This window comes from Tetrao urogallus, assembly GCF_951394365.1.
Source record: "Tetrao urogallus genome assembly, chromosome: 7".
NCBI lineage: Eukaryota > Metazoa > Chordata > Aves > Galliformes > Phasianidae > Tetrao > Tetrao urogallus.
Genome location: NC_136820.1, coordinates 10,480,882 through 10,506,480, shown reverse-complemented (window position 1 = coordinate 10,506,480; position 25,599 = coordinate 10,480,882). Strand labels below are relative to the sequence as shown.

At 38.4% G+C, this 25,599-nt stretch overlaps 1 protein-coding gene across 1 annotated transcript in view; it reads right to left on the bottom strand.

Moving 5' to 3' along the window:
* Positions 1 to 25,599, bottom strand: part of CPNE4 (copine 4) — a gene marked incomplete at both ends in the record, with an annotated part of 177,015 nt that overhangs the window by 19,371 nt on the left and 132,045 nt on the right. The window contains 4 exons of the mRNA XM_079538280.1: positions 2,547 to 2,601; positions 16,401 to 16,534; positions 20,036 to 20,095; positions 20,677 to 20,763. Coding sequence (XP_079394406.1) covers positions 2,547 to 2,601; positions 16,401 to 16,534; positions 20,036 to 20,095; positions 20,677 to 20,763 — 336 coding nt within the window. The remainder of the gene's footprint in view (positions 1 to 2,546; positions 2,602 to 16,400; positions 16,535 to 20,035; positions 20,096 to 20,676; positions 20,764 to 25,599) is intronic.

The following is a 25,599-nucleotide window of genomic DNA, read 5'->3' as shown; positions in this document are numbered from 1 at the left end:
TGGTCTTGACTCATTAACACATCATTTTGTGGTGGACTCCTCAGTCTCTTAGAAAGCAAATCTTTCAATTCAGAAGTGCAGCCAAAGCCAAGCAAGGACTCTAAAGGTCTAAAGGTTACGGTTTATGTAAGAATGCAGATATTTGGATGGACTATGCAGCATGTTACAGGGAGGGACTGAACAGTAGCAAAAATGACTGCTAATTCCTAATCCAGTTCCAGCTGGATGTGCCCCTGATAGACACCCAGTTAATTACTTATCCCCATCAGAAAGGCTAATCCCTCAGCAATGTGGTTCTTCTCTTCTTCAAAGTTTCACTGCATTAGTGAGCTGATTGTCTTAACACTTTTTTATCATTTTCTGTGACAATTTGTCATAGTGGAGACTAAAGATGTTATTTTGACCCTCAGTTGTATCTCCACATACTTTTGGACTTGTTTACTCACATACAAGTAATTCTCAAGCAAGTAGTTCCATCTTAAGTTTACCACTGCGTTTTACAAACTTCGCAAAATGCAAAGATCCTGAATCATCCAATTTCCTGCTCTAAAAGATCAGTAATACACAGACTTTGTCAGGACAGGTCATGTTACCATGCAAGACCCATATACACAGATTGGGGCAACTAAATTGTCCAAGTTTCTCACTTTCTTAAGAGTATTTATGAGGAAATGTATCCTTACACTAGCTCTTCCCAAGCATCAGATCAGTTTTGGTGACGGTGATTGTAGGGATATTTGGTTACAAAGTACCCTTGAAATCAGTTTCTAGCCAGACATACGTCTTTCATCTGGCACCTGAAACGCTTCTCAATTAAATGAGGAGACAGTTGCTTGGGTCTAACAAATTCAGTATGTTGCCATTATGCTGATATGACCCAACATATCAATGTCACAATCCGATCACTTTGGTTAAGAAAGGAGCTGTGAATTTTACTCCACAGCTATCTCCAGCAAACCAGTGAAAATACCTCAACTGGCACAAAAACACAGTTCTTTGAGCAGTCCTTGAGGCAAATGTGGCTTTCAGCAGCTGAAAGCATGGCAAGCTCTCCCTCACGCAATGATGGTTATCTCACAGATGGTGGAACATCTAGCCTCTGTCACACCACCACGTTAGTACCTTCATTTAGGATAAACACAACAGTGCATGGCTTTATCAGGAATGGTCCAGAGTGGGCTCAAGAGGGCAATCTAGTTGTGACATACAGATCAGTTCTTTCAGTGAGCACTGCCATACAAACGCAGGTAGAGATGTACATATTTGCAGCAAAGGGATGTACATTTGATAAGCAGTCCTTGTGTTTTACTAATGTGTCTGGTGGAAGACGCTGCTAAGCACTCCTATTTTCCAAAACACTTCCCCTTATATAGCACAGGTGATTATCACCTCCTAGTTGAAATAGATATGCAAACAGATATAGATGTTCTCTGTGCATGTACCACATTCAAATCTGTATCAAAGTCCTGGAAACTGTCTGATGTCTCTGACTTTTGGAAAGCATTAACACTGGTGTTCCTTTTCAAGGCACAGCAAAACACTTTGTCAGGCAGAGTCCACTTTTCCATAACAGTAATTTTTACTTTAGAAGCTAATGCTATTTAAACATATGTTGACTAACCTTAGACACTCATTTGCAAGACACCCATCAAATTTGCTGCACATCACTACTGGAATTTCATGCAGATATCAGATCCACAAGCCATGAGGACACGTCCTTTTTTTTTTCCTTCTACTGATTCACACTTTGTAACACTAAATAACATATAACCCATCTCTGCAGACAGTTATTCCCATTCAGCTGGTGTTCACTTCCCTGGTGCAGCCACAGCTGAAAGAAGCAACTTTCAGCAACTTGGGAATACTGGTTGAAGTCTGCACCATCAGGAGTCCAGCTCTGTTTTTTTTTTTTGCAGACAGTATCTGAGTTGCAGAACCCCCAGCCAGTCTTCGGTTACTTACTTGTGCAGAACCACTATTCTGCCTATTCTGTCCCTACATGTGCAACACAGGATTTGAACTTCTGCCTATTTCTCCCTAGCCCTTTTTTCTGTTGGATGATCCTTCTTTTTAGCATGAATATGCTCTTCTATTTTTCTTCCTGCTACTGAAGATGTCCATTACTGAACAGAAATTTGATACCGAGCAAAAATCTTCTGAAGTCAGTTTTTCCAGGAAGACATTCAGTCTCTAAACCACAAAGCAAAGGCACTAGGCCATTCACTGAATTCCTTCCTACAAAAATTGGTTCTGTCAAATCAAGGCCCACAAAGCTTCAAAATATGGTTGTTGAGCACTATTCAAACATTCAGTCCTCTTTAGCAGGCTAACAGCCATTAACAAAGTTTTGTTAATATCATTAAATATTTTCAGTAAAACATACCTCTTCTAATTTTGATTTCTGGTTTAGTGAGGTATTACTTAATGAGAAAACCAGGTGAGAGACAACATGCTTCCCCCAGCCCTCAACCTGCACTTCTCCCTCTTCTCCCTTATCTTATGCCCCATAGATGAAGGAAACGAGAAAATTTCTCTTATTCACCTACTTTGTATTCTGGGGGTATTCTTGCTCCAAATCCGAAGGCTGGGAACATTTTGTCACTGGAAAAGAATAAAGAAAAGAAGAGTTCTCACAAAGAAATGCATTTTGCAGCAATAAACATTTACTCTCCCATCAGTTTTCATCAAAAATGCAAAGCAGCACAGAAAAGGCTTTTAGGTCAAGAGTGTTACATGGCAGAACGGGATGGTACAGTATTAGAGAAGGAGGGGTTTATGCTGACCAGATGGAGAAATGGTATTGGACATTTTTCAGGTGACCATCCCGTATTCTGGGAAGTTAAAAGCACCTGGAGAATAACGATGAATTGAGATACCTTGCACTTCTCCCACAGGTGCAATTGTAGGTCCATATTACCTCTTCTTCTATACTATCTGGCTGCAGTGAGATAGTGAGAGTGAGCTGTCTAACAGACTGTGAAAACAGACTGATTTCACACAAATGTGGATATGCTCCCCCAGCTCAGAAAATGAGTTTAGTGAAGAGATGACTCTGTAATTAAATTGTTTGCAAATGTGAATTCTTACAGTTGTCTGTGTGCAAAACAGAATTCCTAAAATATCTAAAAATTCAGCCCCAGAAACCTGCTGGGTCTGTAAGGCTTTCCATCTATACCACGTGCATCCCTAGTACTCTCACTAAAACATGAAATTATTTTAATTTGGATATACTAACTGATAACCTAGCAAATGCTGTGGCACGGTAAATTTGCTTTCAAACACTGTGCTGAGGTTGTTCCACCCCAAACAAATCCATAGAGACAAAAATCCTGATTCAGAGGATCTGGAAGCTTCAGGTCTGTTAATACCCTTTCAGAAATGCAGTAATGTCTCACACAGCCCACGTCCTGTCAAGTTTCCTCTTCCCAGATGGCAATGTGGAAAACAACAAGCTGTAAGGAATGTCTCATCCTTGAGTCAGCAAAGCACTCCATCACACACTTGAAGTTAACAATCCACCCAAACATATGCTTAACTCCAAATACATCCTGAAGCACCACTGAAATCATGGAAGTGTACTCCACTGCTCTGATGAATCAAATCTCTCCTACATTTATCTGATTCTACTTACAGGGTTTCAGGGCTCTTGGAAAAGTTGGATTCCTATCACCATTCTTGGCACTTTCCACACATAATTTGCACTTTCCAAGGTTTCCAGGAAGAGGCAGCAGGTTCTACTGACTTTGTGCAGTTCAAGACATTGCCACACCAAGTAACATGTGAGTAACACACTTCTCAGACATACCCACAACAGAGAACAACATCGTTAAAACTGCCAAGCCATTCTGTCTGGTATAGCCTGCGAGGAGCGTTGTGACATTTCCAATACAAGTGAAGGATAAATGGGAGAGTTTAAAAGGAAGGAGACATAACATCGTCCACCCACCCCCGCAATGAGTTATTAGTTGCTACCACCAGATAGAGAAATATTCAGCAGATCACTGAGAAATGGGAAACAGTAATTATTGCCATCTGATGGCTTAGCTCTCACAATTGTTGTTCTGCTAAGAAATTTAGTTGCCACATAAATCCTGGGAGCGCAGTCCTGTGTACCATATGTTACACTGTGTGATAATGGATCTTGGAAAGGAGGACTAACATCATTTGCATGGTAATGAAACATTTTTTTCCAAGAGATGTCAGGAACAAAGAAGCTGCTGACATTTGATGCTAACCACCTGCTGATAGCTTTCTCTTTGATTAAGCGCTCCCGGAAGCAGGGAAGCCCTTATAAATAGATACAGATGAGAATTCAGGCTTGCACTCAGAGGGCAAGAAATAGGAAGACATTAGAAAAGAGTCTGAGGGCAGAAAAAAAACTTGTTTTACATCAATGATTGAGCCATGGCTGGATTAAAGAAGCAAACCCTGTGGAGCTGCAAATTAATTGATTTTGGGTGAGAGCAAAATGAAGACTAAAAAGAGTTTTACTTAGAATGTAAGCGTCCATGTTCAATACAGCAATCCAGAAAGCTACGCTGGCAGCAATTACCCAGCTGGGAGATGCCTCAACTCATACATTTGTACCGCAATATCTCTTGAGTGTAAAAAAAAGTATAGGGAATCTTGTATCTGCAGCTCCATCTTTTCTGTTCTGCAGCAATGCAGAGAGAGTGCTGAGCAATACCTCCTGCAGCCTGGGTTCTCCTGGCTGCCATAATTTTCAAAAAGCTTAAGTACTTGACATGAAGATGAGAAAAGCAAAAGCATCTGGATCTCAACTTTCATACCTTGTAATGTAAGGACTGTGACTAGTCATGCAAACAAAGATGTACATGACTTCTGATGCATTTTCCTGTCAAAAAGACATCAAACACTGAGTAAATCTAAATTACAGCCTGAATGTAAAATCAGGGATAGAGTTCATGTTCACTGCTCATATTGGTAAATGTAAATTAATGCACACAAAAGGAATTGTCAGGGCTCAAAGACTAGAGTCTTCCAAACAGAAATATAACCAGCTGAAGTCTCCGAGTAACATCTTTAAATATAGCATAATGCACAGCATAGAATGACTTCTGATAATATCCTGCATTATCCTTTTGGAATAATGCTCAGCTTTAGTCACCTACCCTTCAAGCTATCTAGGTGAACCACAGGAGACACAGTGACAAATCAATACATTAATAGGGGCACACAGGAGAGAGATCTCAGTGATCTGTACTGCACACACAGGAGAAAAGAATAAAAGAAGGAAATAGTGAGGTTTTGTAAATCAGAAAGTGATACAGATAATGATACCTTCTGCTGCTTCACCAGGAAGCCTAGTATTACTGGAAGGTAAGAACTCTCTTTAAGGATAGGGAGATAAAATAATGAACATTTAAAAAATCACGTCTTGTTAACCACAGGTGCTCTCTGACCTACAGTAGCATATCTAGAGTTCAGCTTTATTATGACAATTTACTTTACCTGGTTACAAAAAGAACTGAGCAGAAATTCTTCCACTGGATGAAATTATTTTAAAATCAGACATTAGAGAGTCTTCTGCAACTTCCTCCTAAGGTGCTGGCCCAGGTGCTGTTGCACGTAAGAGTTGAATATTCATCAATGTTGCTGGAAATCTAATCTATTAATTGTACAGAGTAAATGTACAGGGAAAAAATGCCCTAAGACTTTGTACATGCCATTTATTTATTCTGAAAAAATGAACTTCTAGCTAGCTGTGATAGTAGCTTGGGACTCATCTTGCTGGTGTTCATGGAAGCCCTTTGGTCTGTAGTTACACATGTGCTTAGCTTTAAGCTCTTGAAGTTAACACAGCAAGTAATATGCTCCAAAGAGACCATACAGCAGCCTTCCAGTACCTGAATGGGGCCTACAGGAAAGCCAGAAGGGACTGTTTAGAAGGGCAGGTAGTAAAAGGATGAGGGGAGATGGCTTTAAACTAGAAGAGGGTAGGTTTAGACTAGATATCAAGAAGAAATTCATTACTGTGTGGGTGGTGAGACAGTGGAACAGGTTGCCCAGTGAGGTTGTGAATGCTCCCTCCCTAGAAGCACTCAAGGCCAGGCTGGATGGGGCTTTGAGCAATGTGGTCTAGAGGCGGGTGTACCTGCTTACAGTAAGGGGGTTGGAACCAGATTGTCTTAAAGGTCCCTTCCAACCCAAACCATTCTATGATTCTATGATTCCTTGATATTACTTGAAGAGCCTCAGCATGAAAACATGCTCAGTATGGTGGAGTGACACAGTTGCAGCAGTGGTGCTAAAGATACAGCTTAAGAAAAAGAAAAAAAAAAAAGGAAGAAAAAAACACAAGGAATAAAAAAGCAACGCACACATAAAAATCACTTTTGGCTTAAATTGACCAAGAGTCTTAAATTTACAGCTCTTTGAAATTCTTGCAATGAACAGACCTGATTAGGGTCCCTGGGTATGAAACTGTCCCTTGTAATTTTGGTTTCGGATTTAGATCAGAATTGCCAGGAAGATATTTTTAAAGTACTATGCGGGACAGAGCAAAATCAATTACTATGTCTTTCATTTTCAATTCCAATCTTACAAGAAAAAATATAAAACTGATCCACTCTATATACTTGTGACATACTGTGATAAAATCAGACATTTTAAATTTCCAAAACAAAATGTATGCATATGATGCACATTTGATTGACAATCCTCACATTGTTGACAATGTGAGGAAGGAGGGATGACAGGGGAATTAAAGGGAAAGAAATGAGAGAGGGAAGGAGGAAAAGGAAAAAGGAAAAAACAGAAAATGCCACGAACAAAATAAAGCCATCTCTGAACTCAGTTAAAATTGCAATCTTTCATGTTTAAGAAGTGAACTGAAAGGAAATGAGATGAATTGTTTCTTTTCTAAAGCATATGAATGAATCATGTACTGAGTGTATTATTCAGTACTCAGGAGGGTTTGATGCCAGTAGACTCTGAATCACGACAGCTTGCAGGGATGAGCAGGAGTCCCACAGAAAATGCGGAAATCATGTGAAATATTTAAACATTTTCCGTCTCTGCTTTGCAAGCAGAGCAAGGTAAATAAAGGATATGAACTGTATGATTGGATAGGGCAAAAAAAAACCCCACCTATTTGAGAAGAAGGGACAAAAGCCCATCCACACTTCACCTGCAGTCCTGTGCAGCCACCTGTACTACTGCAGGGCAGGCTGGGACACAGCTGGCTGCGGTCCAGCCTTGCTCTGCCAGAGCCAGAATGAGGGCAGGGCTTCAGCTGCAGCAATTTCCTCCCTGCAAACTGTATTCTCCAAGGGACTGCTACACTGTCACAATATATCCCCATTGGGGCTGTGCCTGATTCTATTCAGCCATGGCTCTGATTCTGGCCGGGTTACTCTGTGACTGTTCAAACCTGCGCCATATCTAACAAGGCCTGGAATCCAGTCCACACTGCACAGTGATTTGTAAAGGAGTGGCAGGAATTAACGATTATCATACATCTTGTTGAGAAAAGAGAGCTGGGAGCACACAAATCAATAGCAAGTCAATAGCCACATTGTTTGGTCTGTCATAGAGATGCTACACAACCAGGTGCAAAATCCTGACATTAACATTCAATTGCTATTGTTAATTACGGCTTTCAGTCACCTTATGGGAGCTGGAATCTGCTGAATCCAGAGGCACAGATACTGTCATGTAACTGGGTTTCAAGAATGTGAGTGAAGTGCCTGTCTTACTTGTGAAGGAAATAACTAATGAAGGGGGGGGGAATATGAATTCCCTGAAGCTAACCGATGAAAGGCATCAACTCATGAAATAACTAACAAAGCTAATGCCAAGTAAAACAGATTTAAACATCCACTTGTTAACATTAAAAAAGCAACAAAGGAAGCCATGTAGGGTAGAAACAGCAAGTGAACATGGAAATTCCTATACTGGGGAAAGGCAAATACAGAAAAAAAAGTAATGAGAGCTTGAAAGAGGAGTAGGTTAAGCTAAATGACATGACAGTGAGATAGATCACTTGTTGGAAAAATAGCCTAACAAAATAGCAGATTTTAGCAGGAAGAAGAGACCAAAATGTCAAGCTTCTCTTCTAGGTGACAAATAAATCGCAATGACCTGATTTATATGACCCAGTTTAGTAAAAAGTATCTTGAAAAAGAAATGGTCATGAATGTGAATAAACTAGGGAAGAGGATGCTGCAAGAGCCTGCAGTGAGTTACATTTAACTTTTGAAATCAGGGCAGTTTCCAGAAAGTCCTTTGAATCTTAAGGGGTTACAAGCATGACCTGGTAGCTTCCAAAACCTTAAATCTATAGCAAACTGTCTGCAGGAACATATATGGAAAGTGTACTGTGACTGACAAGGTTGTTCTCACACAGACTGTAATTCTGGAAGTTGAAAACTTGACATGACTTGAAGACAATATTGTAGGAAGCAGGCTGAATCCCACAGTATAACTTGAAGATCTGATCTTGGAGAACCTCAAATGAAACAGCGTAGGATCCCTCCGTTCTTGAAACACAAACGCAACTTTCAGGGTGTACTGCATTAAGCAACCACAAGAAAAACAAGCCTTGCTAAGCATGCACATCATTTTGTCATTGTTTACAAATTAGAGTGGAAATGGTTGGTCAGAGACTTTCTTGTGCAAAAAAAAAAAAATCAAAAAAAAAATCCAAAAATATCTATACGGGGTGTGCTGGGAAGAGGGGAATATGGGTCTGTGCTGGCATAGTATACAAGGAAGTATTGGTAGAGAAATTTCTCATAATATGCTCTCGAGATACAAATGAGCTTTCTAGGATAAGCAGATAAAATCGTTATAGAGATTTCACTGTGATTTAATGTGGCCAAATGAGCAGTTGATGTAATTCCACCAAAATCAAAACAACATAAAAATGAAGAACGCAAAACAACTTTCAACAAAATGTTAAGTGATGACAAAAGGTGTCCAGCTCCTGTGAAGGAGTAAACTTGCAGGAGATTGAGATCATGCTGTTCACTTATGGACTGATTGGTTTTTAAATGGGGATAATTGGCAGCTCTGCTACTTGCTAACACAATGGAGTGGATGACAAGAATAATTACGTCCTTAACAATACAGGGAGGAAATTCATGCTTCTGAAATTGAGGAAATGGCTGTGTTGACTGGAGATGTACCAGATGCTAAACTGTTGCCACATGTGGCATCAGCAAAAATGGCACAAATTGCTGTCTCTTTGTTTATGCTTATTTATACTTATGAGCATTTATTTATACAAATAACTAGTCTCTGTATCACTAGATGGGCTCCTGTTTCAGATATAGCTTGCAGGGTTTGTTGCTCCAAGCCATTCTCTTCAGAAAGAGATGGTGAAAGAGAAATCACGGTGGTACCAGTCCACACAGACAGCAAAGTGTCAACTACTGCAAGGAATAAAGTTCTTCCTCAGAGGAGATTTCAAGCTGAAAAAAATAGTGAAGGCTGCAAAGAAGAGCCCTGCAAAAGGCTTCTGATATCGTTTTGATGTACCCATCAGCTGATAGCAGGCAGCATAGGAAAAAATAGGAAAAGCATAGGAAGAAGAAATTCTGCTAAGAAACTGGGAAAGGACTGCTCAGGACTGATAAACAGACACACACACCGAGTGCCTGGCAGAAAAGGCAGTGTCAAGATGACATGAAGATGAAAAATTGGTGAAGGAAAACGCAGAGCTGTAAAAACTGACAGTACTTGACCAGATAAAAGCAGCTGCAAATACATACATGTATACATACGTCAGTTTGTCTGCATACAAATGAAACCATTACGAAATCCTCTTCCCAACACAGTGGTGCTATACTACATCTCCTGTGCTAATTCTTGTGGTAACAAGTGGTGACTGCAGAAACTATTCTTTGGCAGCCATTGGCAGATACAAGTCAGCAAATACTACAAACACTACATATGTGTATGCATGTGCTACGTAATGGTGCCAGCCTCGGTCCCTCACAGTTAGATTGATGGGTTTTCGATCCAGATTGGTGGATGTGAGTATCAGCAAGCCCTTCTTCCCCATGCAGCTCTAGGCCAAACATTTCAAAATACATTTACCCACACCTGACAGAATGCTCAGCGATGAGCATGAACTACCAGTTTTTCTTATATGCATTTTTTTTTCTGTTTTGTCTTTGTTTTGTATGTAAATTCAGACCTACCAAAACACTGAATAAAAACATTCATGTCTTTTCCACCACGGATTTTAAACTTGTTTAGATATGTTAATCAGCTTTTTTGCTTAACAGCCTCTGGAAAGGTTGTTTCTGTAATTGAAATGATAAAGAGATACGGTAAATAATTAACCATATTTTTATTTATTGATCTGCACGGTTAGATTAAATTTTATCAGCTATGACTCCACATGGGGATTTCATTAAAATTCAATGTCGCATACAGTGCTAATTATTCAAGACATCACTACTGTACCTTATTTATGATAGACTACAATTATATTACCATCTCAGTGAGAGCAGGTTTCTGCTTTTGTCCTTGTCTCTGTCCAAGTTACATGAAGGTATTTAATTCAGATCCCTCCAGCCAAGCTAACTCAGTCTCCACTGACAAACCCAGAAACAGCTTCAGGACAAATGACCTGCCAACTAATTCTTGGGGACAAGGCTCTGATTAAAGAATAAACTGTAAGGTTTAAACTCCAGAAATTCTTCTTCCCACTTAAAGCCTCCATCAGGAACACAGCATTTAAGTACATACTGACCTTTGAATTTGGGAACTTCCTTAGCACGCGGTGCATCATATATACCCGTATATACTGCCCACACCTGGCTACCCTAGGAGATGTGTTTCTCAGACAGATGGACCTTTCATCTGACTTAGTTTGACTGCTTAGTTTTTTTTCCATTTCTTCATTGAAAAGGATGTGTTGGACCATGAACCCTTTTTCCTTTCATGTTTTTCTTTCCTTATCTTCAGGTGCTCTTTACTGTATGAAGGAAGGAAGCTTTTGAGCATGATTTTCAATCAGAACGAAGGCACTCAGCTCCCAAAAAATGAATAAGAGAAAACAACCAGTAAGTTTTGAATGCCATCAGCTACTGCTGCAATTCATTGATTGCAGATTAATTCATCGATTGACAAAATCAGACTGACTTCAGGACTTTACTATCTTTCATGGAATGTGGTCCAGAATTTTAATTTTCACCTAAACACTTTATAGATATTCTACATATGAATTATTTCTGCACTTTGCAGGAAAAATGTACTCTCTGCTCATTAGTGGCCTTTGGGGAGGTTGCTAGACAAGCATGTCCTACACAAGTATTTTGTTAATATATGATCTTAGTGTGGGTGCCAGTTTTAAGGATCTGCTTGAGTATTTAGAGTTCATCTGCCTAAATGAAAAAGGACCCAGTGTCAGAAAGTAGGTGCAATTTAATTTCCATGTGTTTCAAGGGCTCTTGGAAAAAACAAACAAGCAAAGAACAACAGAAAAAGCAATCAAACAAATAAAAAACTGCAGTACTTTTAAGACTGAAGAATTAATTTTTTAAATTAGATTTAGAATACAAATAAAATGAGGACCAATTTTATGGCATCAGTTTACAAATGTTTGGAACCATAAGCTGAATGTATAGATCAGAATGGGAAATACCCAATGCAACAAATGCTTAAAGCATTTGAAAAAAATACATGTAACTTTTGTCTTTTTCAACTGATCTGACCACATAATAGCCAACTCTTATGCTGGTGAGTGATTTGTATTAAACCAGCACGTGAATGAATGTAGAAACATAAAACAGCATTTAAAAAATAATCACACAGAGAATCTCAGTATAAAGGAAATACTGAGCAGTTTAGCAGATGGGTGTGGGGTGAACAATTTACAAGAAAATTCAAATTCAGAAAAACTCCTACTCCATCTTAGTGCCATCTCTATTTTACATAACACTTCAATGTTTGTTTGAGTCAGGCTGAGTTTGATGGGATTAGATAATAAACTCAGTGTCTTGCTGAATCAGGACAGAGGTTTTAAAAGAAAGATAAATATTTAATGTTATATAATGAGATTCTTAATAAGCAGAAGAGAAAGAAAAGCTACTAACTACAGAAACCAGATTTCAGACTGAGGACCAGATATGCAAGTCCTGTCACAGGCTTCATGCATGGAACCATCATTTAAATCTGTAATAATGAATCATCACTGAGGAAGTATTTCAGCCCTTAGCACCCTGTGCATGTAACACCATTTATCCTCATAAACAAACTCTTTTCAGCCTCATTCCATTTTCCTTTGCCAGAGACTGCTATCACTGCAGAATGAACGATGAGCTATACTTATGGCTGGCTGGTTGTATTCCAGCACTGGCAAAACAAACCATCAAAACAAAGGGCCAGCCATATTAATAAACTGTGTGCACTGTTGTTACCATGAGTTATGGCTTTGATCTGCAGAAAGGGACTTATGAAATAACAAAAAAATACATGAATTTTTTTTAGTGCATGGTGAAGTGTTAACTTATAAATATCATACAAGCACAGAATTATAGAATGGCCTAGGTTGAAAATGACCACAATGATCATCTCGCTTCAACCCTCTGCTATGTGCAGGGTCACCAACCAGCAGACCAGGCTGCCCAGAGCCACATCCAGCCTGGCCTTGAATGCCTCCAGGGATGGGGCATCCACAGCCTCCTTGGGCAACCTGTTCCACTGCCTCACCACCTCTGTGTGAAAAACTTCCTTCTAATATCTAACCTAAACCTCCCCTGTCTTAGTTTAGAACAACTCCACTTTGTCCTTTCACTATCCACCCTTGTAAGCATTCTCCCTCCTGTTCATATGCTCTTTCAGATATTGGAAGGCTACAACGAGGTCTCCCCAGAGCCTTCTCTTCTCCAAGATAAACAAGTTCCCTCAACCTTTCCTCATAGGAGAGATGCTCCAGCCTTCTGATCATCTCAGTGACCCTCCTCTGGACCCTCACTGAGTGCTCCACGTTCTTCCTGTAATGGAGGCCCCATCTTCACATGGGAATAGCTCTACATGTATATGTGTATATACACACATACTTATGTATCTAGATAGACAGCTCTATGTGCTTACACAAGATTCTGACAGGGAATCTCTTTCAAAGACAGCAATCATAATGCTCTATGAGTTGCATTCTCTTGAAGGGTTCTCCACTGGGCTCCAAAACGAAGAGCTGGCCAAAACGATTGTGCAGAGTTGGTAAAGGTGTAAGAGAAGCCCTAAGGCAATCATAGCACATAAGGAGATAGCTGTAACTTCACCTGTCTTATGGACTCTTGTTAACTCATTGCTCAAAACACACAGAGGAAACACATGCACATTTGCTTTTGGTCAAGCTCAGAATCCTGGCTAGGCTTATACTGCTGGTAGTGAGAAAACATTTCATTTGACTTATGATCCAAAGAAGTCAGTGCTGAAATCATTTTGGTGAAGAATAAATACAGATTAAGACAGAAGCAGTTCTTTTTGATATCAAATGTGTCAGTGCCCAATAATTTTTTATCATTTTAATCTGTTTCTCTATGCTACAAAAAAGACTGAGTAGACCTGCCCAATTGCAAGGCAAAATTGTATCAGTGATATAATTTTTTTATAGAAGGAATGCTTGTGAAAATGTTTAAATGGATATGTATATGTCTCATTTATTGCTTTATTAGGTCCTCTTTAGATATTCATGAAGAATTTATCTTAAAATAAATTCTTCTCCACGGAGCTGTCTACTTATTTTGCACAATAGCTTCAATAATAAGTTTTTAATGCACTTTTCCCTTTCCAGAATTTCAAGCTATATTTTACAGCCTAGCTCCTTAAAAGTAATGATCTTCCTTTATGATCCATTTTTGCTATTGCTAAGCCACTGATTACATCATGTACAAACTTTATCTTCTGTCTTATGACAACTGTTGTTCTAGCCTGAAATAATTCCACCATGTAAAAAGAATTAAGTCTTTTGTGCAGGTTAACAGCTTTTACATTTCCCTTTCCATTATCAGATCAGCCTATTTCTGCATGACTGCAGCATTTCTACAATCAGGTAAATAATCAAAGCCTATTTCTCATTCTTTGAATGCTGCTGATGAAAGAATGAATGTTAGTCTTTCATGTCTAGCTATGCAGAATGACACTATTCATTTAACTGTTTCAGGAGTCCCTGAGCCACACAGACAGTGGGTTTTTAGATAAGCAGGGATTATTTCTGTATCAAGGAATGTGAGGCGGCGCTTAATTTGGAGGATTAGCTCCTTAGGGATGATATGATACATACAGAAACCTAGATTATGACAAAATTTTGTTTGAATGGATTTTCAATAGTTTGGGCTGAAATGATAGCGGGGCACAAACAATAAAACTTCAGGGAAGAGCCCTGCCATCTTTGCAGGCTCATTTTTTAACCCTACTGAAGACGCGCCAGCACAAATGATGAACACTCCTCCTTTAAGCACCATTTAGGTTCATGCTTTTCACTCCTACCTGACCTTAGCATGGGAACATAAATCTTCCTTAAATTTCCTTCTATTTAAAGTATAACTGAGCTCACTGGAGCAGTTATGGATCTGTGATACATTTCAGCTTTTGAATTAAATTTGAAACTCATCTTTTAAAATAATTTTTAAAATGCAGATATACCTTACAGAGCATTCAATGACTCTGTGATATGATCCTATATGCTCATGTATCTTAAGGCTGCAACTACACACAAAACAAATTCTTCTGCAGAACCTGTAGATTATTCTGTGTGAGGGTTTGCTCCTGTTAATTCTTTTTCCACTTTAGAGAAATCATTGTAAGGTTTCATTTTTGGTTTACTGGATTCAATACAAGTCTAAAGAAAAGGTCCTCACTTGCTTTATCAGAAAGCACTGACCCCGCTGAATTAACTTGTCCATAGGAAAACTGGCATGGTGTTGCAACTTGAGAGTGTATGGGTCAAACACATGGCACTGGGACAAGAAATTCTGGCTTTTGTTCAGTTCTAGTCCATAGCTCATAGTCTTACTTGTGCTGATTACCAGCAACATGAGTTTTTTAAAGCACAATAGAACTGAATGAAGCTGATGATTTCGTATTCAGAAGGGCCAGTATTTTTCATACTGATTGGAATACACTATATGGAGAAGAAGAATCCTGATTTGGGATTAATATATTCAGACAGAAGTGCCTGTGTCACTTCTCTATTTTGTTTTCTTAACAAGTACACCTTACATGATAAAATAATAAAAATCTGCATGCATGAACCAGCTCTTACTTCTTACACCTTTGCATATTCGGAAGTATATTAATCCATGGCATTACTGTTAATAATTATTAAATTAGTGGACAATCACTGGAATTATCAGCTCTCAAAAAAATATTAATTTTCTCAGACCAGTTGACCAAGTTTGACCATCAAACCTTACAGACCTTGTATCAGCGTAGGGTTCTACCCATTGTTCTTTGAGAAGGCTTTTCATTACCATGCAAATGGCAATGCCTCTGAGCAGGATAATCAGCATGTGTGGCATGTCACATACAAACCAGGGTACTAAGTCACTCCACAATTTATACAGAAGTACAATCAAATTTGACTGGAAATAGCTTTTTTTTTTTTTTTTGAGATCTAGCATTTACACATGGCAAAGCATTGGGTGGTTGGCTATTACATGTGGAGAGATTAAAAAGAATAATTGTGTAAGATACTATGCATCACCAACAAAGAAAGAACATTTAAAGGAAGTGCACTTGGTAATTAGATTAATAATGAGCAATTAATTTGATAAAGACATGCAGCCTATTTGAAAGCAACAGAAGTACATAATGTAATTAAAGTATGTTTGGCCCAATTACTTGCATTTGTTTCTTTATTTAACACCATGTCGTGTGCACATATTATCAGTGTCTTGTAATATTTATTTTGGAAAAGACTGCAATATTCAGCAGGTAAAGAGAACAACAAAAAAGACCACACATTTAATTCTAAGGACAGACGTGACCATTAAGCACCTTAAATAACTAAGAATTCAGTTCCAAATCTGAAATCATGGTAACACTTTACTGTAGGATGGGATAGAACTGTACTTCGAAGTGTATCAGAAAGGATGCTGCCAGCATGTGAAAAACAGGCTTCAAGTTTAATTCTAAAGAAAAATCCACTAAAACATGCAATTTTGGCACGTGAATACAAACTTGAAACTTAGCACACGTAACAGCCAAACAGCCAAGAACCAGACCTTTCATTATCATGAAGCTAATCAAAACCCACTGTCACTGTCAACAGTGTGGTAAGACACACTAATCTTTCTGTCATGTAGTCATTTCTTTTAAGTGACTGAACACGGACCTGATGCAGCTGGCAACAGGCAGTCATTGATTCCCCACTGTGAAAACACTGTCTAAAGACAACTTCGTTATCAAATGTGGTTATTTACCTGTCATAGTCTTGGCAAATCTCCCCGACGGCTACCAAGGCCTTCAAGTACTCATTGGGTTGATAGGGGTGGATGTAGTGCAGTGAGCAGCTGTTCCTAGGATCACCATTTGACGCAGTGAAATCTATAGCTACCTGGAACAGAAGAAAAGTCAATGTGCTGTGGTGCTGTTCTGGGCAGGAGGATACGAGGATACCCACACCAACCAAGCATCTTCACCAGAAAGAGTTTTCTGCAGAGACTGCAAACTTAAAGCAAAGGTCATTTAACAGTACACTTCATCAAATCTGAATTAGGATACTATCAATAAATACATCTAAATGAATACGTCAACTTATAAAATAAGAGTTCATAAAACTAAAATGGCATGATTAGGAAAGAATGAGCTGCATAATTATTCCACATGGAGAAATATGTTCTAATAAAAATGAATCAAACTACCTCTAGTTTCTCAAATTTAATTAAATTCTTCCAGCTCAGGTAACGTTCAGGACACGAATGCTGCACAGCAAAAATGTCCCTCGAGAGTCAAAAATCCTACTGAAACCACACATTAAAGTTCTTACTTCCTTTCAGGGACATTTCTTACAGATTTTGAAATTTATTTTGTCTGTAGCAGTGCTCACAGTAAATACTGTCTGTGTGGTGTATTTTTATTTCATTTTATTTAATTTGTATCTTCATAGTGTCTTCTAAGTGTTAAGCAATTAACCCTCCCAATTTCACAGATGATGGTGAGCTTAAAGGTGAACTACAGGGCAAAAACAAAGCTTAAGTCCTGCAGAGAGCTTCGTGCTGGAAAGACTTACTGGAGGTTGTGGGAAACATTCAGTGCAAAAACAAATATTAAATTATCTTTTAAAAATTAACTTCTCCCTTTTAAAAAAGTCTTTATCCTCCTCACTGAACACAGACTCTCACATATATTTTTCTGTGATATGATCAGCATGTATTGGGAAGCCCTTTCCTGAATTTCTGATGCTGCTTTCTAGGATTTCTGAAGAGGACCAACAAGAAAACTGTATTCTCCTTGAGGGAACAATTTACAAACCTCATTACAATTTTGCTCTTCCTCCAAAACCCTGCCATACCCGCATCTTCAATAGCCACAATTGCACTGAGTTCAATTTGCAGTTTTACTGTGCAGTTGATGTGGAAGGACTTTACTGAGGGCTGCATAAGGAACTCTGAAAGTCCTAGCTTGCCTCTGCAAACCTCACCTTCCCTATTCATCATTGCTCATGCACTGAAGCAGTGGGTCTGGTAGTTTTCCACATAGAACATTTTTCCAAAAAATAACAGCTTGATTTTTAACTTGAATAAATTCAGAGAAACCCCCCCAGGTTTCAACCTGCCTGCATGTACACAACTATCTGTGCCACAGCTGCCAGAAATTACCAAGAAACTCTAGCAACTTGTGAAACCTATGGTAAATCCACCTATAACAGCATGCATTAGCTTAGTTTCAAGATAGATATTTCTCTTTTTTAAATCTTAGCCGAGGTGTTCAAATGTTTTCTTAACAATATGAGTTTTTCTTAAAAATATGAATCAAGTATTATTTTAATCTTACATTTTTGTCCTGATTATAGGAGATGCAAAAACTCACTATATGCCAGAGAAACAACGGTCACGCCTGTAGAACCGTTAACGGTATGTTTTCACTAGGCTAATCCCACAAATCAGTTCATCTTGTGGCCAGCAAAGCAGGACTCTTTCTTAAAATGGATACATTTGATTTTTATTGGTGTATCTTTAAATATTTTGGTTCAAATGTACCAGTCATCTTCCCATATCTAAATGTGAAAATAACACAGCAATAACTCTTAGCACTTCTTTTCCACATTGTTGTTAAAAGCGTGATTTTCAACACACTGAAAACATCCTACACAGCCAGGATCTCTTGCTAGATCTGTCAGCAAAGACTCAGCTGGTCTGATACCATGACCTCTCTAAGAGAGAATCTTTCCAATATATCTTTCTATTACAGTTCCCTTTATGCATGTTACACATCCTTTCTGCTATATTTCCTAAAGTGATGAAAATGTCTTCTGACTACAGACCCATTTGCACTGTCAGCTTATGAACATCTCTTTTGCAGCAGGGAACACTGTCTGATAGGAGATATGGTGTGTTGCAATAACCACTGCATAAAAGTAACAGCCTGGAATCAGCACTACTGATCTCTGCAGACTATGGCTTCTTAATAAATGGTTTTAAAGCGAAGGGAAAGTTTACTTGCATTTTTCAGAGACATTCCTTCTAACTACAAACTACATTCCTACAAAGTATCCCACAAACACACAGCATGATGTTACCAAAGCCCTCGCTACTGCCTTAAATTAGCAGGTACATCATACTACAGGTTTGTTTTTTTTTTTGTTACAAAATCTATGCTTAGCATCCCCATTTCCCTCCCTAAACAAGTGTCCTTCTACATCCCAGCAGCATTGTACTGCCTGTACATAGCATGAATTCCTTAGAAATGTCATTAACATTAAGGCAACAGCAACAACAGAAGTGCTATGACAGTTGTAATAAATTCCAGATCCAATGTACGATTCCAATCAAAAGAAATGGAAATCTAAGAAGGTGGAAGGAATAAGCTGACTCTGTTGCAGTGATCTGAATTAACCAAAGCAGGCCTATATAAAAAGGAGATCATACAATGCACGCAGAAAGCAAGGGAGCAGTGAATATCTTCCCTGCAGGTTGCACCTTTTTGCTTCAGTGCCCACAAGAAAAGCTCTGATATATTTATGGGGACAGTAACAAGGATCACAAGCAGTCTATGCTATCATCATGGGTACTGGTGCAACTGAGGGACAAAGAAGTAAAACATGCAAAATTCAGCTTGTGAACTATTTTATTATGAAGAAACAGAGCTATAGGCACAGAGATATCCATAACAGCTCCTCCTGATTCTATGTAGGCTGAAAACTGACTTAAATAACACTGTAGCTGGTAGACTTACCGCTGAAGTCACTAATAACTTAGGGATTTCTGTGACTCACAGGATAGTGGATTTTTCATCATTATGCTCACTGCCCATTCTTGCAGATCCATCTATTTAACTTATTATCAGCTGTTTTGCTTCATTTTAATGACCCTGTCCTACCTATTTCCTCAGATAACCCAAAGCAAAGCACATGCAAATGCTTTAGAACACACAAACAAGTACAAGCCAATACAATACGCACTACAAGGGAACACCCAACTTCTCAGATAAATTATGAGGAACCTCACTTAAAACTTAGTGCAGCGAACACATAACAGACTCATTATTTAGACAAACAATATAAAATATAATAGAGGCAATACTACATCAGTCAGATACATATAAAAATCTATTTAAACACTGCTATGTTCAAATTATGTTGAAAGCTCACTTAGCTTCTCACCTTTACTTTTTGCAATGCAATAGTAATTGATGTAAAACATATAGTACATCAGTATGTGCAAGAAAATCCTGACACATTAACCAATATTTATTTTCTGGGCATAATACATATCTTTGAAGACATTAATAATTTACGAAAGAATGGCGTGTAAGAATCTTTTTTGGGGAAAGCGATGAATCAGTATCTAAGAGGATTTCCCTTCTTTAAAAGAAGTTGCAGAATTAAGGCACTTACTGTAAACTGTATTTGGCAGCCTCCCATTATATAATCTAAGAAAGAATGCATCTTGTGGATCTGCAGACAAGAAATCAAAATACTTAAATTAACTGTGCACTGCTAAAACATCAGATCATGGAACTGCCTGAACAAAGCAAATTGAAAGAAGGAGATCAACTGAAAATAAGGTGAAGGAAGATTGGGAGTTGGAAAGAACAAAAATATAAAGAGAAAACATAACCAATTACCCTAAGAATACAGAATGGTAAAATTCATATAAAAAACAGAAACAATCTCTCCTTCTTCTCAATAGGAAGTCAATGGGAATTTTGCTGTTAGCTTAGGAGGAGCAAGGGAAATTCAAAGATAGTTGTAAGGATTGGAAGGGTAACATATAGAAGTCCATTTGGCAAGCTGACAGATGTAAGAGTTTAGTACTGCCAACTCACACCAGTAGGGACAGGATAAGAGAAATTAAAAGAGGAACATGTGTGACAGTTAGCTTAGGATTCAAGTCCTTGTATTCACTTTTTTTCGTGGCTCAGTTTTTATTGCTATTCACTACATGGTTCCAGTTTGTTATCTACATTTTCAAACACCATTAAAATACATTGCTGAGAGTTTAGGAAAGAAACAGAAAATGAACAAAACACAAATACCTTGCACTGGTTAAGGATGACAATGCCTGAGTTCTTGTAACTCTTCTTCTTTGCTTTGTACTTGGGGTTAATGCATTCCCATTGTACCTGTGAGAATAAAGTCAATGCATGAAGTAAAATTAGTGTGGGCATCAAATAATTAACAAAGATGGCACTGTCTGATTTCCACAGAAAGAATAATAATAATAATAATAGAATAAAAAAAATACTTAGAGAATTAACAGAAAAGACCCCAAGGCAAACACCTATCTTCTAACGTGTGCATGTGGACACAGAACTGAGAAAGATACCCACATTTTTGTGTTGTCACCTACCAGTGTCACCAATAGGTTAAGGTGTTACATGAGGAAGACTGAGGATCTTTTGAGATTATTGAAGAAAAGGAAAAAAAGGAGGAACTTCTTAATATAAATTGAAAGTACTTGAGGGAGCAGTCTGATGCACAATTTTAACTACAAAACTGCCTACATATTATAACTGGTGTTTATTAAACTCAAGATGAGAGAAATTCTGATCAGACATTGTATCACTCACTTTTGAAAGAGAATAATAGTTCCTTCAAGTCTCATGGTAAAACAGAAAGTTAAGAAAAATGACTAAAACATGGAAAGAAGTAGCTAATTAAAGATTCAACAGTTTAAAATTTGAAAATAATCCCTCATAACATATTAAAACAAAAAAAAAACATATTTTGAAATCTTCTGATCAGTTTTTTTCCTACAGTAAAATAGTCTTATTTTGTCACTAACACATGTTGCCTTGTTCTTACCATAACACCTCTGAGAGTCTTACTTTCCACTTCAGATGTTCTGCCTTCTCTGGTTTCAAACAGGTTGGTAAGACCAAACTTGCAGACCCTGAAGTCTAATTGCTACATTATTATTCATGTGTTAATGCAGAAACAAAACGTACAAGTATGCATCTGTATTTTTAAATCCAGATTTGTAAGCGTACCATGTTATTAAATAAGGTTAAGAACACACCTATTGTCTTCCAGGGAGTTGTTTCCAAATGCTGGGAGAAAGCATGAGCTCTAACAAGATGCCAGGTAAAACAAAGAATATTTACAAGGGGACTAGGATGCTGTACTGCCTAAAATTCCCTGTTATACTTGGGAAATGAAACAGACCTAAGCATTACAATAATTTGCCTATAGTGAAGGTCTCCCTATTTTATTTGTCTGAGCAAAGTGAGCATGTAAAATCATTTTTATTTTATGAACAGCCACAGTGAGCTTCCAACCACTGCCTAGCAGCAATTATTTGGATGTCTCTGAAGTATTTAAAACTTGGGGCTTCTCTCAAATGTCAAAAACAGGGAATACAAAATGCAGGGCTCCAGAGCAATATGAGACTTTTTTGCACCCGGAAGGATGAGTATTTTCATCGTTGTTTCTGGAGAGATGTAGCAGAGCCAAGAAAGAGAAAAGACAAAAAACAAACAAACAAAAAAAAGATCCAACTGCAGGAAGCACATCTGCTTGCTCTCCTAGTTAGCCTACAGCTCGATTATTCATCTTGTGCAATGAATTTTCCAACTGAGAAGACAGACAGACACAAGCCCACATGTTCAGGGGAAATCCTCCATAAACATTTTTTCTCTACTCAGGAGAAGCAGTCAGGCTCAAGGAATGAAAGCACATCTTTCCAGCTACACAGAACTCACTGCAACACAAGAGTGCAACAAGCTCAGTATTTAGGAAAGCAATCTGACAGTAAGGCAAAATCACTGCCCATATCTCGATACACTGCTGTCTGGCAAGATGGTTTAGCACACAGTTACCTCAAACTTACTGGAAAAAAAACTGTGTTGTCTCTATGTTATAAAGAACTTGTAATATAGTGAATAAAGAGAATAAATAAAAGTCAGGATTGTTTTCCTCCCTTTCACTTTTAACTACACTGGAGAGACGTCATGGCTTTCCCCTGAATATCCTACGTATGCTTCCTTAATTTTATCATTCTCTAACAGAAGCACTTTTCAGTGTGTGTGTTTAAAGAATACTCGGCCTGTATGAACCCTTATGCTGTGCAGAAAGAGGACTATTTAAGCCTGAAGTGTATTAAAGCATTCTGTATGAGTCACTAACATGCAGATGTGACTAGGAAAGAAACAGAACTGACTAGCAAATTCATAGAAATGTTGGTTTTTTTGAAGAAACAGAAAAAAAGAAATAATTTGCAACTATTCAATCCTTTGATACGGTGCTATTACAAAGGGAAGGAGAGAGGAGGGAGAAATCCCTCCCCAGTTCATGGGTAGGCTTCATGAAACTCTCTTACCTTTACTAACCATCAAGATGTGACTCTGACCTTGGCCATTCCCACAGTTCAAGCTGAAGATGTGACATACATCATTTGAAGGAAATGCCCTGACCAGACCTTGTCACATCTCCAGCTCTTCCAAAAGGATTGGAATTCATTAACCAACTCTAAGCAGGTAATTAAAAATGCAAAACAATTTTGAAATATTTTTGCTTGTACTGTGAGGACAGGATCAATTTTCAGTCTGTTCCTAGATTCCCTGTATTGATTTGGTATCTGACACTGTTTTTAATTGATTCATTTTTGTCTCTTAAATTAACTTTTAGCTGAATGGAAAACAATGCAATAGTCTGCAATCTGACACTAATGGTAAATATTGCGAAATTCGGATTCATCTCCTGAAAGTCACTTAACATTTCCTCCAAATGCTTGCCAGCTAGGAGCTATACAGGCTCTTTCTCTGTCAAACACCACAGTAAATCTGAAACAGAAACTATCTGGTTTTAAATATCTCCCATTAATTTATTATACATATTGTTTCAAATGCTGGTAATGAAACCCTATACTAAACTACTTTGGTGTTTCCTTCATACCATGACACTTAAACCACTGTGTGAAGAATTCCTGAGTGTAAAACAAACTCCACCCATCTATTCTTCAGTGAAAATCAGCAAACTAATACTGAGATGTGGATGGGCCTAATCCTCTCTTTGATGTAATGAGGACACAGACCTCTCAATGGGTGACGTTGCTCTCTGCAGTTAAGGATGATGCTTTCCCAAGCATCTTCATCCATTATCTTACTAAACCCTCAGAAGAGAAGTCAGTGTTGCAACCATCCATTCTGCACACCAGTGAAGGGAAGCAGTGGTGATTACATGCAGGTAAACATTTTATTTGGGCAGCACAAGCTGTTCAGAGAAACGAAGATGTCAGGAGGGCTTCATGTACCCCATGGCAAGAGAAATCATGATACAGAGCAGCTGTTTTCTCTTGTACACCGTAATTCCACATCAGGAGATCAAGTGGGCCATGAGGAAAGAACTAGAGTGCTATAGCAGAGCTTTGGTTATCATTAGCATATTTTCTGATCTCCCTGTTAATTCTTTCAGTTATCCCTTGTTTTTTTCATATACTGCTCTTGCAACAAATTGCACAGCTTGTAAATGACAAAGGAGGCACACTCTAATGGACAGGGCAAAAAATAAAAATATCAATAGTAGGCGGCATTATATCCTGCATTATCTTTTTCCAATGCCTCAAGAAAAGCAAGTCACTTGTAAGCAAACTACAACTCCTCCTGCCTGAAATGCTAAGTCATTCCTGCCACCGGTCTACAGAAGAAGACTGGATATTTTTTCCCCTTCTGACTCAGAATGGTAATCATCACGGGAGATGACCTGTTTTTAATCAGTATCAGAGGTTTCCTATGAAAACTTGCAGCTGGGGAACTAAGTGAAAACCAGAATGTTTTTGTTTCCTCAGCAAAAGCCTAGCCTCACTCACATTCCTGAGGTGGCATCACTGCTGTATTAACCACACAGACATGGCAGATGTCTCACATCACTGCACCCTCTTCCAAGCCTCCCCATCTAATCTGGCCTTGAATGCCTCCAGGGACGGGTCATCCACAGCTTCCCCGGGCAACTTGTTCCAGTGTTTCAACATCTTCTGAGATGTTCATTCCTAACATCTAACCTACATTTCCCCTCACTTAGTTTAAAATCATTCTCCCTTGTCCTATCACTATCAGATCGTGTAACAGTCAGTCTTCCTCCTCATTAAAAGCTCTCTTGAACTACTGGAGGAGCAACAATGAAATCTCAGAGTCTTTTCCAAACTAAAACAACCCCAGCTCCCTCTCCTTTTCTTTATAGGAGAGGTGCTGCAGCCCTCCATCATCTTTGTGGAATAGCAGTAGAGATGGTAAGCACAGCAGGGTTTCTTTTTCCCTTTCTGTGTGCGTGCATACATAGATGCATCCTTATTTTTTGTAATACAGGAACAGATTTTTCACTTATGTAACTCCTGAATTACATGAGGATCCAGGTGGTTTCTTTTTCTGCAACTTTTTTTTCTACAAATCCCTATAGTTTTTTTCATTCACAGATGATGTTTCCTTTAAATTATGAACAGCTTTAACAGCCTTTAAATTTTTATAAAGCTTTTCTTGCCTTGTTTTACAATGTTTGGCAAATTAATATTATAAAACTGCCAGTACATACACATTAAAAAACAAAAAACTATAGTACATATATTTGGAAATAAACCTAGGCATACAATAAACTTTAAGTATTTCACTTAAAAAATACTGTCACAAAAAGTAATGGACTTCTTACTGTGTTTTCTCATGCCAAGTTTGTGAAGGAGTAACCAATCAATTTTGGAATGGTAGGAGATGCTGAACAGAAGACTTAGAAATGTCTATTTCAGAGGCTATGAAAAAATCTCTTCTAAAATCTCTTCTAAGAAAGACTGTCTAACTACTCATCTCCTCACCCACATATTATCACATTTCCTTGATGTGGTTGATTATGTCATGTTGCACAAAGGATGCTGAGACAAATGCATGCATTTATGGGGCCCACAACCAATAGCATATACTGCCTTTAGCAGCAGTAGTTACTTCTGAAGAATAGAAAAAAAAAGGGAGAGAAAG